Source organism: Rhagoletis pomonella, unplaced genomic scaffold (genome assembly GCF_013731165.1).
Source record: "Rhagoletis pomonella isolate Grant_MI unplaced genomic scaffold, Rhpom_1.0 Rhpom_scaffold_00004, whole genome shotgun sequence".
Taxonomy (NCBI): Eukaryota; Metazoa; Arthropoda; class Insecta; order Diptera; family Tephritidae; genus Rhagoletis; species Rhagoletis pomonella.
Window position 1 is genome coordinate 34,137,477 of NW_023458558.1, and position 16,597 is coordinate 34,154,073.

Sequence of the window (16,597 nt, forward strand, 5' to 3'; positions counted from 1 at the left end):
ATTCTTTAGCGAAAAATACGTTTGGGATAAAATTTTGGAAAATGGGCGTGGCACGGCTCACTTATGACCACATGTGTGTATCTCGGTAACCGTCCGATCAATTTGCACCAAACTCGGTACATTTAGTGTACTTGCCACTTAAAACAAAACCTTGAAAATTGCTGAAAGCATTATACAACGGTGAATTTCGTAAATGCTTGAAACTTCGATATTTCGTAATTAAAAGGCGCTTATTTACTCAAAATTGATACGAACAACAATCCCTGGAAAAGAAGTAACATTATTATGGAATTTTGTAAAACGGGCGTGATACCGCCCACTTATAACTAACGGGTGATTTTTTTGAGGTTAGGATTTTCATGCATTAGTATTTGACAGATCACGTGGGATTTCAGACATGGTGTCAAAGAGAAAGATGCTCAGTATGCTTTGACATTTCATCATGAATAGACTTACTAACGAGCAACGCTTGCAAATCATTGAATTTTATTACCAAAATCAGTGTTCGGTTCGCTTTACGTCCGATTTATGGTCTACATAATCGACCAAGTGAGCAAACAATTAATGCGATTGTGACCAAGTTTCGCACTCAGTTTACTTTATTGGACATTAAACCAACCACACGAATGCGTACAGTGCGTACAGAAGAGAATATTGCGTCTGTTTCTGAGAGTGTTGCTGAAGACCGTGAAATGTCGATTCGTCGCCGTTCGCAGCAATTGGGTTTGCGAAACACATTTCGAACCGAACACTGATTTTGGTAATAAAATTCAATGATTTGCAAGCGTTGCTCGTTAGTAAGTCTATTCATGATGAAATGTCAAAGCATACTGAGCATCTTTCTCTTTGACACCATGTCTGAAATCCCACGTGATCTGTCAAATACTAATGCATGAAAATCCTAACCTCAAAAAAATCACCCGTTATATAAGTTTATCGAAGATGTTTGAAATAGGGGTAAAACCACTCCTACTTGCCATGAAGCGATAGTTTTCGGAAAGACGAAAAAAAACTATATTTAATAATTGCGCCGGGTATCTAATGTTCGGCTCCCCCCGAATATGTCTACTTAGCCCATCGGAATTTTTAAACAAATAAACATCCCTCTTGTACTTCAATATTGTCGTAACTAAAAAAAAAAACAAAAACTCGAGAAAGACAGCTTTAAGGTTTGAATATACAAATACTCTCGCAGTTAAAATGAATACATATTTTGTCTGGTGAGTTACTCGTAATCAGTATAGCAATAAAATTCTGACACAACATAGAAGAACAAGTAGAGGCCATTTTTACATACTTAACTCAATTTTGAATTATTTTGGATCATGACAATATTGAAGTAATTTGGCGATACGTAAGTTTCTTAAAAGTAAAGATTAAATTTTTGCTTGAATATAAACATAAGTTTAAAAACTGAACATTATTCCCTAACCATGAGATTTTTGTGGAAAATCCTGAGCCCCGACATACGATCGGAATCCCCTGAATATTAAGATGAAAAATCCACTCCGGAAACTCTAGTTCAAGCCAACGAAGGAAATTTATTGGTTGCCACACATTTTGGATAAGTAACTGAGTTGTCCGAATTCCGAACACGTCGAACTTTCATAACACTGCAAATGTCGTACTGAAGTCTGTACAAACAAGAAAGCGAGTTGATATAAACTTGGTGAAATAATAAAAAAAACTTCGTTTCGAGTTCGCCCAGAAGAGTTTACGAGTTCGATTCGAGCTCATCCCCATTCGGTGGCAAATCGGGGAGAGACACACGCACACTCATAAGATATGTATATTCTATATTTTGCTGTAATGTCGGAGGGTTTAATTTTAACCGAAGCCATAGATGTATTTTTTCGACAGAACCCTTTCGATTTATTTATAAACTTTTGTTCGTAGTCCAAGGCAATTATTTTTGGCTAAATAAAACAAAATAGATACATGCATACATACGAATATACATATGTACATACATACATACGAATATATGTACATATGTATAAATAGAAAGCATGATTTCTTTTGAAATTCAGCTCAGCTAAAGCAGAGTTCACTTTCTCTAACTAGATAACCCTTTGTTAGTCAAGTTCAATATTGATTTTGTAACACCATTATAGCGATAATCTATTACAACGTGGGTGCTTTATTGTTCTACAAATATTAGCTTCTAGTGTAATTCAGCGAAATAACTCGAATCAATACAATCTTTCAAGAATTTAGCAATTTATGGATTTTCTATTTTTGCACGAAACATGTCAGCCAAGATCACAGCTTTGCTACCATTCAATTCCTAATTGATAAAGAAAATTAACAGTTTAATTGGATATTTTGATCTCTGTGATAATAAAAAAAAGTCTTAAGATTACCTCATAGTCATATGGTTGCATATAATCCTTACAACGCCGCAACCAATGTTTGACACGATTGTAGGAATCAATCTCGAATCCGAAAGCTTCGCATTGTGACACCGTTACCAACAAGGTGAGATCAGCAATTGTAAAGTTATCCGTTGCAGCGTACTCATGACCCTTCAGTGAGTCATTGAACCAGTTGAATGCCTCATTCAGTTTGGCTTTTTTGGACTCGTCCAAAGGAGCACTCCATAGCACAGTAGGTAACTGAAATACATAATTTAAAAAAAAAATGTGTGTAATATTTAAAATCGTGTTGAAACCGTATTCTACTACTGGAGTTGAAAAATTATTGTAGACTCTCCAATAAAGTGTTTCCTAGCGGAAGATATATAATCCATTCTCAAAGAGCCATTTATGGCCCTTGAGCTTAATCAATGGAACTAATTTAAAAAATATTACTAAAAATAATTAAAATCTGGAAATCATAGTTTAAGATTCACGACGGAAGGGAAAAATACTGAACCAAATGTGGCTATAATGGTTGATATATATAGTTGTCCAAATGTTCCTTGTGTATAAATAATAGGGTGATTAACTTTGTTTTTCCAAACCGGGTTTTTGAATATTTTTAGGCGTTTTTTTTTGAAGTCCTGTTTTTTCGAATACCGAGTAAACCATATTTTTACAGTCGAATAAACCGGGCTCTTATTTAATATTATTTTATTTTCAATTAAATTCTGAAATAAGGCGTTCTTGAAAACTTTTTTGAGATGGAACGTTTTCGAACTGGCTGCCGAGATAGGTCGATCTTCCACTCAGCCATCGATATGGAGCTTTTTTACCAGTCCCATTGTAATTTTGGTCATGAGTTCCGGCTATCAGTAAGTATTACTGTAGAGAAAGTATAGAAAATATGTAAAATAAAACCGGGTTTTTCCAAATTGCCATTTTTCGAATAACTACAAAACCACTGTATCCCAAGTAATTAATCAGGGTTAATTATCCATATTTTTAAATTACCCTATTAAATTATTTTTTTTTTATAAAATTTCAACCCACTAAGAAAAGTGTGTACCTTGTCGGAAATGTAACATTGCAGCAAGTTTTCGTAATTTAAAAATTTTTTGTAATTTTTTAATGAAAATATAGCTTATACTATGTCTCCATTGTGAGATTTAATGAAGATTTAGCCCTCTGACGAGATTTGACGCTAAATCTTTTGAGATTTACCATATAAAATTAAATCTCGAAAGGCAGTCGATTTAAGTTAAATCTTTGTCAAATCTTCAATAATGTTGATCAATAAGTACAATTTGTTGGATGTGGCAACCACAAATTCACATGCCATAAGTCAAATAACATTTGTGTTTTCAATATACAGTTGAGGACAAGGAAATCTAGCCTATCATAAAAACATGAATTTTCGTATTTTTAGGGATTTTTATATTTTTGTTAGTTTGGGAGGAAAATTAGTAATACATATTTACATAACTTTGGTTGTAATAAATTAAGAAAATATTATTTTAAAAACTAAAAATTTAGAAGAAATGTTTTATAGTAATATCATGCAGAGTATTCTCCGCTTTCTATAAGTCATTTACGCGCTGCGACAAAAAATTTATAAATTTCGATAATGGTTCTGCTTCGATAACATTGCACCGAACATCCTCTAGAACTCAGTTCGTATTCATGATATGCAAAAGGCCCACAATTGGATTTTCGGTTTCCTCCTATGAATAAGAGAGTTCTACAAAAAATTTTCTTTCCGCAAATGTTTTTTAACGTTTTGATAATTTTTCTTAAATTCGGAATAATGATTCGAAATATGGTACCATTCTTTACACTTTCCAAACTATATATGTATAATATAATATTTACCACGAATAAGAAGCCAATAATCCGGCAGGTTCTGCAATTCACTTCCGAGTGAATTTGAGTAAATTTCGTTTTGAATTCAAATGGGCAGGGGTTGAAATTCACTCGGAAGTGAATTCCAGAACCTGCCCGAATATTCAGAATTCATATAATGAAATTCCGCTTGGTACCTTCCTTTTATCTGTCTGTATATCAATGTCCGCAACTGTATTTATAAAATCATACATAAGCAAACGTCAAATATTTAAAAATATGAACGTCAAACATATCTCGTTGTGGTAATGGAGACGGTTGTGATTTAGCAACTGGATTTATTAAATCTTAATGAATAAATCTCTCAATGGAGACATAGTATTACTATATAAAAAACCCATTTAAATAAAAATCTCAAAATTTTTAGAACGTTTATATGAATTCCAAAAATTTGAACACATTTCCATCAAAATTTTAAACGTTTTAATCAGATTTTTAGACTTTTTGAGTATGCACTTTTTTAGTCCATTCAATTTTAAGTTTGGAGCAGCTAGGAGTTACCGTTAATTTATGGCAATATTCTGTTCACACATTTTTTCCCACATAAAATACATTTGTTCGGCTATTTTTTTTTTGGATTGAAAAAATGAGCAACACCTTCCTAAAAAAGAGAGTTGCCAAAAATTAACCGTAAGTCCCAGCGACTTCAAACTTCCACTAAACTGCATGCTCAGATAGTTTCTAAGAAATCTAAGTGAAAATTTGTTATGAACTTTGCCGATTTTGTACAAAGCTTGATATTTTGATTTGCATGTTCTTTTTTAGATAACGCGCAACCCTTGCAAAAAAAATAATAAACAGTAAGTAAATGAAAGGGAAGAAGCCAAATAATCGTACAATATATCCTCTCTATTTATATTTTCGCCACTGTATATATGTACATATGTATGTATCAGTTATAACTAAATGTACTTACATAGTAGTCAAACGTGCGTGCGTAAAGGGTACCCAAGTCAAAGTGTATTCGTTGATCGACCAACGCACGAACACGCACATCTTTTGGATAGAGTGAATCGTCTTTGCCATAAGCAGCTGCCAGGTATTGCAAAATAGCGCGACTAGTGTAAAGGAAAATAAATCATAATAGCTTTAGTAAATATAAATTTTAATAACGCATTTCACCTCTCCCATAATACAAGTCCGTCATCATCAATTGTTGGTATACAGTGCTGAGGATTCAACTGCAAAAACTCGGGTTTCAACTGCTCACCGGCCAATACATTTATGATCTTCAAGTCGAAATCAATGCCTAGCATTTTACCCAACAACAAAACACTGCGACATGGTGGACTAGGTGGCAAGTAGTAAAGTGTAGGCGCCATTTTTGAACCACCTCTGCTTAAAATACAATAAACAAATTCTTTAACAATATGTGCAGTGTCATCGAGCATTTTAAAATTAAAAATATCTACTCGTTTTTGGGCTTAGAAATAAGTTTTCTTTGTTTTTAGTAGAAAATAGAATCCATCATTGTCAATTGCACGATACTGACTGCAGCTGTTGCTGTCCCAAGCAAGTGGATTTACAAGGACAATAGTACTTTTAACATCGCTAACAACAAGCAATGCAAATACGAACAACAATAATTATAAGGGAAATCGATTTGAATGTAATTCATAATTAAATGAAATTTCAAACAGCACTCGAAGAGGTCATTTTACTATTAGTTAGAAGTGACTATGCATTGAAATACATTAATTTGTTTGTATGTGTACTTACGTATGCATATGTGTATTTTATGGCCATGTGTACCAGAGATGTTGCGAATGTTTACATTCGCATTCGCATTAAATGATACGAATGTTTTGCGAATGCGAATGTGTACATGGGCAGCGAGTCAACTCTAATATTGTTGGAATGGCTCTAAGTCTGTCTAACCAGGGTGTGGAAAATAACCGGCTTTTAGCTTCAGGCGCTAAACGGTTAAGTAGTATCTCAAGCTATATTGATGGGCCTTCAACGAGTACTGCTAAAAGTCTTATAAGCAACCTTGAAATAATTTTAGATTCCTCCAGCGAAAGCTAAGAGTTGGAAGTAGTATCTGGAGACATTAAAAAATGTGGAATTAAAGCTCAACTGAAGGCCTATCTTAAAGAAAAATGAGCTCATCTCGATGAAAATCCTCTCGATTGGTAGAAAACCAAACTAAAATACGACAAATTGTCAGATCTAGCCGGGATATATTTGAGCGCTCCATCCGCCAGCATTCCAAGTGAGCAATTGTTCAGTACAGGCGGCCTTATATACGAGCCTCGTAAGAAATCGCCTCATGGGAGAAAAGGCAGCAAAATAACTTTTTTTGAAATATAATATGCCACTTTTGAACTCTGACTACTAGGTTTAAACATTGCACACTGGCCGGAATTAAAATAGAAAGTTATCATTTTCAAACTTGACCCATATGTTCTTCTCCATATCTCCTTCAAACACCTCAAAAATAGCTTAAATATTCAAACTAAAGATTTCTTTGAACTCTTTCGTTTCGACTTTTAAAACAGGCGGCAACCCTTACGAAAAAATAAAAATGTGCTGCACATTTATAGACCGAGCTCTTGACACCTTATTTTGTGTAAATTGAATGAACTGTGAAAATCTGATGTCATTAACAAAAAATTAATACGTATATGTAAGGTAGTAATTTCTAAAAAGGTGGTAACCCCGCTAAAAAAAATAAAACTCTGTTGCAGATCCGGGGACCGAATCCTTTCACTTAGCACCTCATTTTTAGTCCAACTAACTGTGAAGATATTATAATTTTTAAAATAGTGGTAACCCTACTAAAAAGATAATACATTATTAGATATCTAGAGGCCCAGCACCTTCATTTGACACCCCATTTTCTCAAATCCAACGAACGTAGCGGATCTTAAAATTTTTTAGACAGATGGCAACCCCATAGAAACTCTCAGGCCTAATGATAATACCCCTATTAAAAAATTTTCACAAATCCGTTTAGTAGTTTTCAAGATTAACGAGGTGAATTCCGAATTTGCTTTATTCTATGTAAGGAGGATACATAGGGGTCATTCCATACAATATTTACACCTCAATATTTTTTTTTGAGGTGAAATATATCGAGCCCTAACCACCAAAATAACGTAAACGACATTTTTTTCAAATTTTTTTTTTGAATGCAGAAATATTCCTGGGCATCTAGATACATTTCTGCATCAAAAAGAAAATTTTGAAAAAAATGTCGCTTACGTTATTTTGGCGGTTAGAGCTCGATATTTTTTACATTCTTTATCGAAAAAAAGAAGACACCTATTTTTTTATTTCGTCATGATATTCGACAAATCTCGAAAAGAAAAATTCCCGAAATTTTGAACTCACGTATCTTGTTTTAATTGTTTCCAGTTAAAAAACTATTGGTCGGAGAAAGTCCGTTAAGGTATCAAAATGTGCGTAATTACCTCGGCTTTTCATGAGAGTGTGAGATAGATTAAAATAAAAAATGTTGCATTAAAAAATCGCATTTTTAATTTTAAGTTTTTTTTTATTGGCTTCATCATGTTTGATTTTTATATATTTTTTTCAACCTACGCTGTAAACAATTGACAATGGAAGCATCAAAACTGTAAAAGTTACGAGATTTTTTATTACCTGTGTACATAAACTTTAGTTGACTGAATTTATGCCAAAAAAATCCAATTCCGGCCAGTGTGTACTGTACAGGTTAAGCACTCGTTCAATGTTCTAATAATTTACAAAATTTTTAAGTAATAAAAACGATGACTTAAGTTGATTATAGTTTTTTTAATGTTATTCCTAACATTCGCATTCGCACATCCGCATTCCGAAAATTCGCATTCGCAAAATATGACATTCGAAACATCCCTAATGTGTACTATGTAGAATGGTCTTTGCTTTCATATACGTTTTTATTTGTTTAATTTTTTGAGGTGCTACACTCTGAAATGGTAACCTATAAAGAAAAAGTAAACCCGCGCCGCAATCGTGTTAAAATAATGGGCCTCATGCATAAAAAGTGAGATCAAGCTCCAACTTGTTTTTCAGTACAAATTCTCGAGCTTAAACTCACTTATTTCTTATCTGCAACTTCTGTGAGCTTTTAACAGTAATTCTTTTGGAAGAACGCATCTCTTCTTCTCGTTCATCCACATTATTTATTTATGATTTGGCGCATGTTTTCCTTTATTTCGAGAGAAATGTCATCTTAAAAAAAGATAGTGGTAATGAATCAAAACTTACATACTAAAAAAAATTAAGGAATTTTCCCAAAACAGTTCCATAAATGGCTTCAGCTACATGCAGTGCTAGACCAAAAATATTCAACAAATTCGCATACTCGTTTGCAACTTTCCATTCAATTTTAGTGCAATGAAGTACAACCTTGAAGTTGCTAGAAAATCGCGTTGATTTTTGGCAATTTTCTTCACTCAGGCTCTTCCACACAAGGTATGTTGAACAATTATTTTTTGTATGGAGGAGTCAAACGCGTCTAAGTCCATTGACCACTAGAGCTGGAAAACTATCGATAATTTCGATAGTTTAAGTTTTACACCGTCGATCGTAACGTTTCGATTTTAATTCGTAATTAAGTTTCGAGTTGTACTTTTATATGAACTTTTTCGCATTTTCGCAGAATGATAGAGTAGTGGAAATAGAGAAGAAACTATTGATAGGCTACAATTATCGATAGTAACAACCAAACAACGGCAAATCATCGATATTACCCGACAGTGCCATCGATAGTTTTCCAGCTCTACAGACCGCATGCAACTGCACTGCCATTCACAATGTTGCCTAAAAGTATGCAATGCTTCGCTGGTGAGTTCAAGTGATTTTAAGTGGCTCACAGTGAGAGCCCCCTGCATTGGTTTAATAAATTTCGCGGTGTTCTCACTTCATTCAACTGCGTTAATTATGTACATACATATGTAAACACTTATATATATTTACCTACTGAACATTAATGTATTTAGTCCTCTAGGGAAATTATGTCCATATGTTAATTGTTACACTCACCTGAGTTGATGCACAATCTTGTGCGGTACAACAGCGACTGTATCAATGCAATTGCCCAGCGTGAATTATTCGACGGTCGACAGCAGAATGCCCACGTGGCTTTGTTGCTTGTGAATGTCCTTTTCGCTTATTAGCAGATTTTATGCCTCAAAGTCAATTGAATTTTGTGTGACGCAGTTAAGAGGTAATTTTGTGGACACTAAATTACATAACTCCCGCCGTTTGTGGTTTTTCTCAGTCATATTAACAGCTGTTTCAATTGGCTAGTAGATAGTTTGGTTGATGGGTCGCTTCGCTTTGGACAGGTGTTGCCTGGCGACAATGTAAATTGCCCCACCGGCACAAAGTACACTTTTCTATGAAAAAAAAATATTTGTTTTGGTTTTGGTTATTAGTTTTCGGTTGTTTGGTTTCATTTTAGATGCGTGTTTTGAATACATGTATGTATTTACTTATGTACATACTCAAATATCGAATTTGACCTAAAAAGAAATAACAATTCATTACAGGCTAATAAAACTTATACGAGATAAATCGATTTGTTAATAAGTTTGTCACACTGCCGAGACTCTCTGCCGAAGTTAAACATATGTCAAGTCTAATTTCCAGCATACATTTAGCAGCAGGGCCGGCCGCAGGATTTGTGTTCGGAGGGTGGTTTTATGTATTCATTCGCAACAACCAAGAATATCATTGTTTTATTTAGAGTATTCAGCATATTGTATTTAATTATGAATGTAATTCACCACAACTCAAAGAAAAGTCTCACGAAGCGTTATTTACTACGTTTATATGATAAAATAGCTTGACCCCTAAGTAATTGGTGACACCGAATCTTGTAAAATTGCTATATATTTCTCAAACAGTTCACAACATGATAATTCATCAAAATTTGGTGTTTTGTCAGGAAATACTCATGCAAAATTAGACAACATATTCCGGTGTTTTAGAAATCGATCTTGCGAATTCGTAATGAAAAGATCCAGAGGTACGGTATGTAAATCGCGATTCGGTAATACTCTTCCCAATGCTTTCGAGTGATTTGAAGCTGTTGTGTTTCGTTACCTTGTATGAGTGGCGGCGAGTTTAAACCCTCAAAATCAACGCCCCCCCCTCTAGCGGCCGGGCCTGCTATGGACTTATATACATATGCATGTCAGAACAGAAATTTGAAAAATGGAGTGGGATATGTACCTACTCTGTAGATCTCAGGTATTTGAGGACACTCACAAATATTCCGTACATATTACGTTTTTTTTTTTTAATTTTAAAATTTTCCATATCATAAATAGAAGGAAAAAACCCAACCCAAAAAATGAAGGAACACGCGTTGATATATTTACACGCGAATGTTAGCGCTCTTGACACGATATATCGATGTTTTCGTTAGCATCGTTAAATACAGATCGATATTTATGAAAGTTATTTTTTTAATTTTCATGTAACATTAACTCAAAAAGGAAAAAATTAAATATTTTTTTTAACAACTTTAATTTTGTTTTTTCTTATTTTTTATTTTTTTTTGCTATTTATAAATATTGAATATTGAAAAAAAAATCTACTTGGAGTCAATTCTCCGAATCCGAATCCAGATGGAGGTTTTGGGCTTCCCTATCAAAAAGGTGCTTTTCTGGATTTATTTGACGAAGTTGGGATCCGAGGAGACTAAGAACGAGTTCATCCATCAAAGAACGTAGATAACAAGAAGGGAAAACTCGTTAGAATTATAGCGAAAGTGAGCAACAGGGGCGTGCCTTCTCTTTTCGTCCAATCAAAAAACGTAATAGGGCAAAGGAGAAAACGTCGAAACGTCTTTTTCGTCATGCTATGCTGGAAAAAGTGCGTATCTGCGGGCCGACATGATTCCTGTAAAAGTCAACATTTTTAGCAAGGGCGGCTCAGGGCAGCTGATCTTGGACAATTTGCACAATGAACGAACAATAATTTTACACAATTATATTTTTTTTTTACCGGGCATTACGTGCCTCAGTAAGTTTTACTCTACGGAAGATAAAAAGCTGCTCAATGATATCGACTTTATCGATTTGCTAAATCAACATTTGGATATCGGCGGGAAATCAAATTTCGGTGGATTGAAACAGTTGAAATTTTGTTTTTCGTTGCGCTAGATCAGCCAGATCGCGCACTGTGTGGGAGGCACCTACAGCATTGTAAAGATCAAGTGGAGTTGGACTTGGCTTCACTTGGCATTTTCTATTGCCGTCAGTTGCCATAGAAGACAAATGACTGGCGATATTTTCCTGTAATGTACTCCTCGTAGCTCTATATTTTGACAAATTTGGTAGCAAAACTAGCACTGCCACGCCTGACTGCATTTTTTTGTACTGTTGAGAACGTGGGTCCAAGACTCATGGATTTTGTGATGCCATCTTCCTTTATTTGTTGTTAAGATAAGATGATGAGTCGCTTTGATTTTCGTAGATGTATTTAAGCGAGAGTGCGGGGCAACTCGACTACGCCAGCCTAAAAACAGTCTTCTCGCGATCGCCACCACAATCATTTTCTCTTTCTCCAAATTCAGCTACTACGGCAAATATCCATTTGAACATTTCTCTAACGCTTCAACATAAACATACATACGCACTTCAAAAGCTACTTAAATCTAATTTTATTAGTCCCCGAAATCTTCTTTCATTCTATGGGGATAGCGTGAGAACTAGTTTTAAGTTATTTTGTGCTAATTGTAGTCTGTAAGAATTTAAGTTCATATACTAATAAATAAATAAATACGCAATTAACTTTCTCATATATTGGTTTGTTCGGCGCACCCTCCATCATTTCCAAACGGCAAAATTATACATGTACATGCACATTGCTTTTTTGACAGTACCTAGGGTGGCCTTTTATCGACAACTTTGTAAAATGTTGTGTGTACATTAGGGTGGTCCAAAAATGTATGGGAGAAAAGTAAAATCGGAAATTTAATGCTCTCACCCCCTAGGATTGTTCTGTACCGAAAAAAAGTATACCCCTGTTTTTTTATTTTAAAATGAAAATATATTTAGAGGTCGCTCAAAGCGCTCAAAGTTTCCCATGTATTTTGTATGGGGGAAAAAATACTTTTCGTAGAAATGGCATATAATCCATGAAAACCAAGTTTTTTCAATCTGAAAACCCTGCTTCTCTTCAGAGGACTTCAGAGAATAATGCCCAATTGTTTATTTAAACATTTTTTAATTTTAACTATTTTTTAATAATAAATTTTAACGCTTCTTTTTGTATATTTGATTTTTTTTGGGATTTTTCGGAGACCCTTAAAGAATAGTTGAAATTAAAAAATGTTTAAATAAACAATTGGGTATTATTCTCTGAAGTCTTCTGAAGAGAAGCAGAGTTTTCAGATTGAAAAATTTTGATTTTCATGGATTCTATGCCATTTCTATGTAAAGTCTTTTTTTCCCCATACAAAATACATGGGAAACTTTGAGCGCTTTGAGCGACCTCTAAATATATTTTGATTTTAAAATAAAAAAACAGGGGTATACTTTTTTCGGTATAGAACAACCCTAGGGGGTGAGAGCATTAAATTTCCGACTTTACTTTTTTTTGGACCACCCTAGTGTACATACATATATGTAATTACACATTTTTATTATTTTGTTTGACTAAAATTCAAGGATTTCCCAAGGGTAAAAGTAATTGTAATAATTAAGTGCATATATAGTATGTACATACATAGTATTTAAATGAAGTCATGTTTTTCTTTTCCCAATTCCCACATACATAAATACATATGTGTAGACATAAAATGGCGCTCAACTAAATAGCACACTTTTATTCTTTTGCAATATCCACAATGTTTTATGTGATACATTAATTTTGTATAAAAAAGTAGTATGAGTCAAAGTTTAAACTTTGTGTACAGTTCAGGAAAATTTAACAAATATCAAAAAAAAATCATAAAAATTATAATTTTTTCCGATTTTTTATAAAATTATAGGTTATTCAGTTATGTAGCTTGTTAAATTTTAGTACAATAATGTGCAGGTTTGAAAGTTCAGAAAATGCTGTTGATTTTAGAGAATTTTTTTGTCGAACATACGCAACACCTTTGACAAATATTTCAAAACTACACATCATTATAGTAAAATTTAATCGACTACAAAACAGCATACCCAAAATATTTTACATTTTTTTAAATTTTTTAAATTTTTCTGTACTGTAAACAAAGTTTTTAACTTTGCCTTTTATGGTTTACGTTATATTTTTATAAAAAATTAACGAAAAAAATATGTCTCATAAAACATTGTGAATGTTGTAATAAATAAAAGTGTGCTATTTTGGTGGGCGCCACAGTAACTAACTCATACATATGTAACTAATTCATACATATGTAACTAATTCATGCATATGTACATATTATATATACAATTGGTCGCTTAGTCCGAAAACCTGCTGGTACCGTATTTTGAATTCTTGTGTTTTGATCAAGTAAAAAATAGTCGATCAACAAAGCTAACAATATCTGCACAATCCGGTAACCACCAGAACGAACATATATATACACTGGTGTAAAAATAGATAGGAGCACGACATTTTAAAAAGTTTTGGCTATTTTAAAATTTGTTTGTTTATTATTTATTAAGTTTTATAAATGTTCCACTCATTATCTAACAAAAACCATATAAATTCATATTTCGAAATTTGTGAAAAAAATTCAAGTATACAGTATTATAGCCCATTAAATTTTAGTACAATATGTTCCAATGGAAGTGGCTAAGAATTCGCTTTGATTACTAATAATTACACGGGAATGCTCAACCTCGTCAGAAGGCAGAGCAGGTATTTTCACGAGGACCGACAATAGAAGGTATGATCGAAATTAAATGTCATTCTCGTAGTTTTGTTCCCAAGAACGCTTTAAAACCAAAACCGAAATGAGAACAAAAATGTCGAGAACGTTCTCAACAGGATTTATGAAACAAACAAAATTATGCAAATAAAGTTAACGAAAGACTTAAGAAACGAACTTTTCTTGCACATAAAAAAATGCTCCATAAATAAACAGTTCACCCTAACAATAAACGAGCTTGAAGTTGGAATTATCCAGCTTTCCTCTGGCTTAGAATGAACCTTCGTGGCTCTCATTGAAGCGATTTTTGATCTCAACACGCAGATGCCTTGTCATTCTTAACATAAGTTCCCAAAACTTTTGTTCTCTAGCAGAACGTTCCACAGACTTTTATTCTTATTTGATCCTCCTTGAAAACGTTCTCGAAATGTTCGTTCTTGTTTTTATTTTCATCCTGTTCTTCTTGAGAACGTTTCCGGGAGTTTTGTTAGCATTTTGCTCTTTATGGAAACGTTGCCGTTGTTCCCGTTAAACTGCTCCCAATACTTTTGCTTCCATTTGCTCTTTTGTGGCAACGTTGTTGATACAATATCCACTATATGTGTGTATATTAATCAAGGAATGAAACCGAAACCCAAACCGAAACCTTAACCGTTTAAAACCGTTTCGTTTTTCAAAACCGAAACCGAAACCGTAACCGTTATCTCGACCTGAAAAGGAACGATACCGAAACCATTTCAATCACAGGTTTCAATCGGTTTCTAGAAATTTACAAAAATAATAAATAAAAATTTCTTTGAAATAAATGATTTATTTAACCAAAGTCAGCAACATTTTGCTAAAAGTCTTGTTAAGTAGTAAATAACTTTTCGCAAAAATCTGCTGATGACTTTGTTGTTGTGAATCGATTAATTATATTTAAGTAGTTTCTTTCCCGTACGCAATGCGAGATCCCGCGTGTGCCCAAAATAGCCCAGAAATCATGCCTGTACTCAACAAAATGGGTAATAGAGAGCGAAAATTTGAGCGTATTCGATCGTAAGTGTATTCTTCTTCCTGCCCGAAACAGCCCGAAATTTTCTCCGAGTAAAAATGGATAAAGTGTCAAAGTGCATATCAGCTTTATTGTGTTTACATGTTGCCTGCATTTACTTGGTGCTTTTAAGGAAAAGTGAATGGCCTGTTGATGTATTTTCAGTCTATGTACTTAAAATCAAATTTGTGAAACCAAAATTCAATTTCCAAGTGTTTGCATTTAATACCATGTTCTGACCGACAACCAAAACATTTTTCCTTCATTTTCTTTTCATTTACAACCTTTAACTTTCATTCTTATTTTGCTTTGGCCCGGCAATTAACAATAAATCCGAAATGGCGTATTAAAGATGATAAAATATGACTTCCACTTCGATAAATAATCGAAAAAAACTAGTGAAGACACCGATTGGAATGAGTGGAAGTTTTAGGTCGAAAACCAGTTTTAGCAACGAAAACATGTTTCCGATGTCGGTCAGAACATGGTATAAGTGACAAAAACAAGAACAACGTGAATCAGCTGTTTCTCGACTTGTGGGCACGAAATGTGGGTTTTTGCGTTTCCGTACTTCTGAACTTTGTTCCATTTTTGAAAGAAAATGTTTCTCTTATTCTCTAATTACCAAATCCGGTCTGGATTGTTAGGGAAAGAACCTAGTGTTGATATTATCAGTGAACTGTAATTTTAGATTTTCTTTCCTCAACGTTTAAGACATTGTGATTTAAATAATATCAACGAAATTTCTGTGAAAAACCGAAACCGGAACGAAACCGAAACCAAAACCGAAATAAATTTTGAAGAACGAAACCAAAACCGAAACCGAAACACTTGGCAAAACCGAAACCCAAACCGGAACGTTATTTTGAATCGGTTTCATTCCTTGATATTAATCAGCTGATTAAACGACGAGTGGTATGTTCACGTCTGTTATAATCCGAAATATGAATTTTTACGTGACGAGTTGCTCGTTCGCGACTACCACGATTCGAGCCAAGATTTCTTTATTTCGGCGAAAAATGTCTCTTACATGATTATTTTGGAACACGATGGAAAAATAAGGCATCTTAGATTTAAGTATGCATATGAATATAATTTTTTACCAAAAATTAATAAACGTTTAAGACCAAGATAATAAATGTCTAAGGACTTTTTAATTTCAAAAATATGATTAATTCCAAAAATTATTTTAAAAATTCAATGAAATGTATTTAGAATAAAAATAGAAGGACCTTCTTTAGAATTAAATAAATAAAATTTTTGAATTCACAAGGACGAATGGCAATTTTTCAAGCTGATAAAGTTAGAAGAATGAAATTCGTGGATATTATCGAGTTTACATACACTTATAAGTCCTTATATACCAAAAAATTATGTACACTTAAATTCTACAGAATTTCCTCTTTAATTTGATACCCATATTTATTTTCTAAGCTCATTTCACTGAGTTTTTTAAATCATTGACGTCAGAATTGAATTAATGACGTCAGAATTAACAACTAA

The 16,597-nt window shown here is 33.6% G+C and overlaps 1 protein-coding gene across 3 annotated transcripts; it reads right to left on the bottom strand.

The window, feature by feature from the left end:
- Window positions 1–2,100: 2,100 nt before the first annotated feature.
- On the bottom strand, window positions 2,101–9,564 carry LOC118737511 (glutathione S-transferase D7). 3 transcript variants are annotated; one of them, XM_036468064.1, is made up of 5 exons: window positions 9,249–9,564; window positions 5,382–5,594; window positions 5,176–5,317; window positions 2,364–2,615; window positions 2,101–2,287 (listed from the first exon to the last, which is right to left on the bottom strand). In XM_036468064.1, exons 2-5 carry the CDS (start codon window positions 5,579–5,581, stop codon window positions 2,222–2,224), a joined length of 660 nt encoding a protein of 219 aa, XP_036323957.1. In that variant the 5' UTR covers window positions 5,582–5,594; window positions 9,249–9,564; the 3' UTR covers window positions 2,101–2,221. The 3 variants fall into 3 exon arrangements, with proteins under 3 accessions (XP_036323957.1, XP_036323958.1, XP_036323956.1); XM_036468065.1 differs by lacking the exon at window positions 9,249–9,564 and adding an exon at window positions 5,672–5,772 and having other exon boundaries at window positions 5,382–5,619; XM_036468063.1 differs by lacking the exon at window positions 9,249–9,564 and having other exon boundaries at window positions 5,382–5,665.
- Window positions 9,565–16,597: the final 7,033 nt, after the last annotated feature.

What these genes read in the sequence shown, in the direction of transcription:
- LOC118737511 (XM_036468063.1), bottom strand. Translation starts at nt 5,650, where the DNA reads ATGCTCGATGACACTGCACATATTGTTAAAGAATTTGTTTATTGTATT. An exon ending in GGACTTGTATTATGGGAGAG is followed by an intron (nt 5,318 to 5,381) that starts GTGAAATGCGTT and finishes CCTTTACACTAG; the next exon opens with TCGCGCTATTTTGCAATACC. An exon ending in TGCAACCATATGACTATGAG is followed by an intron (nt 2,288 to 2,363) that starts GTAATCTTAAGA and finishes TTTATCAATTAG; the next exon opens with GAATTGAATGGTAGCAAAGC.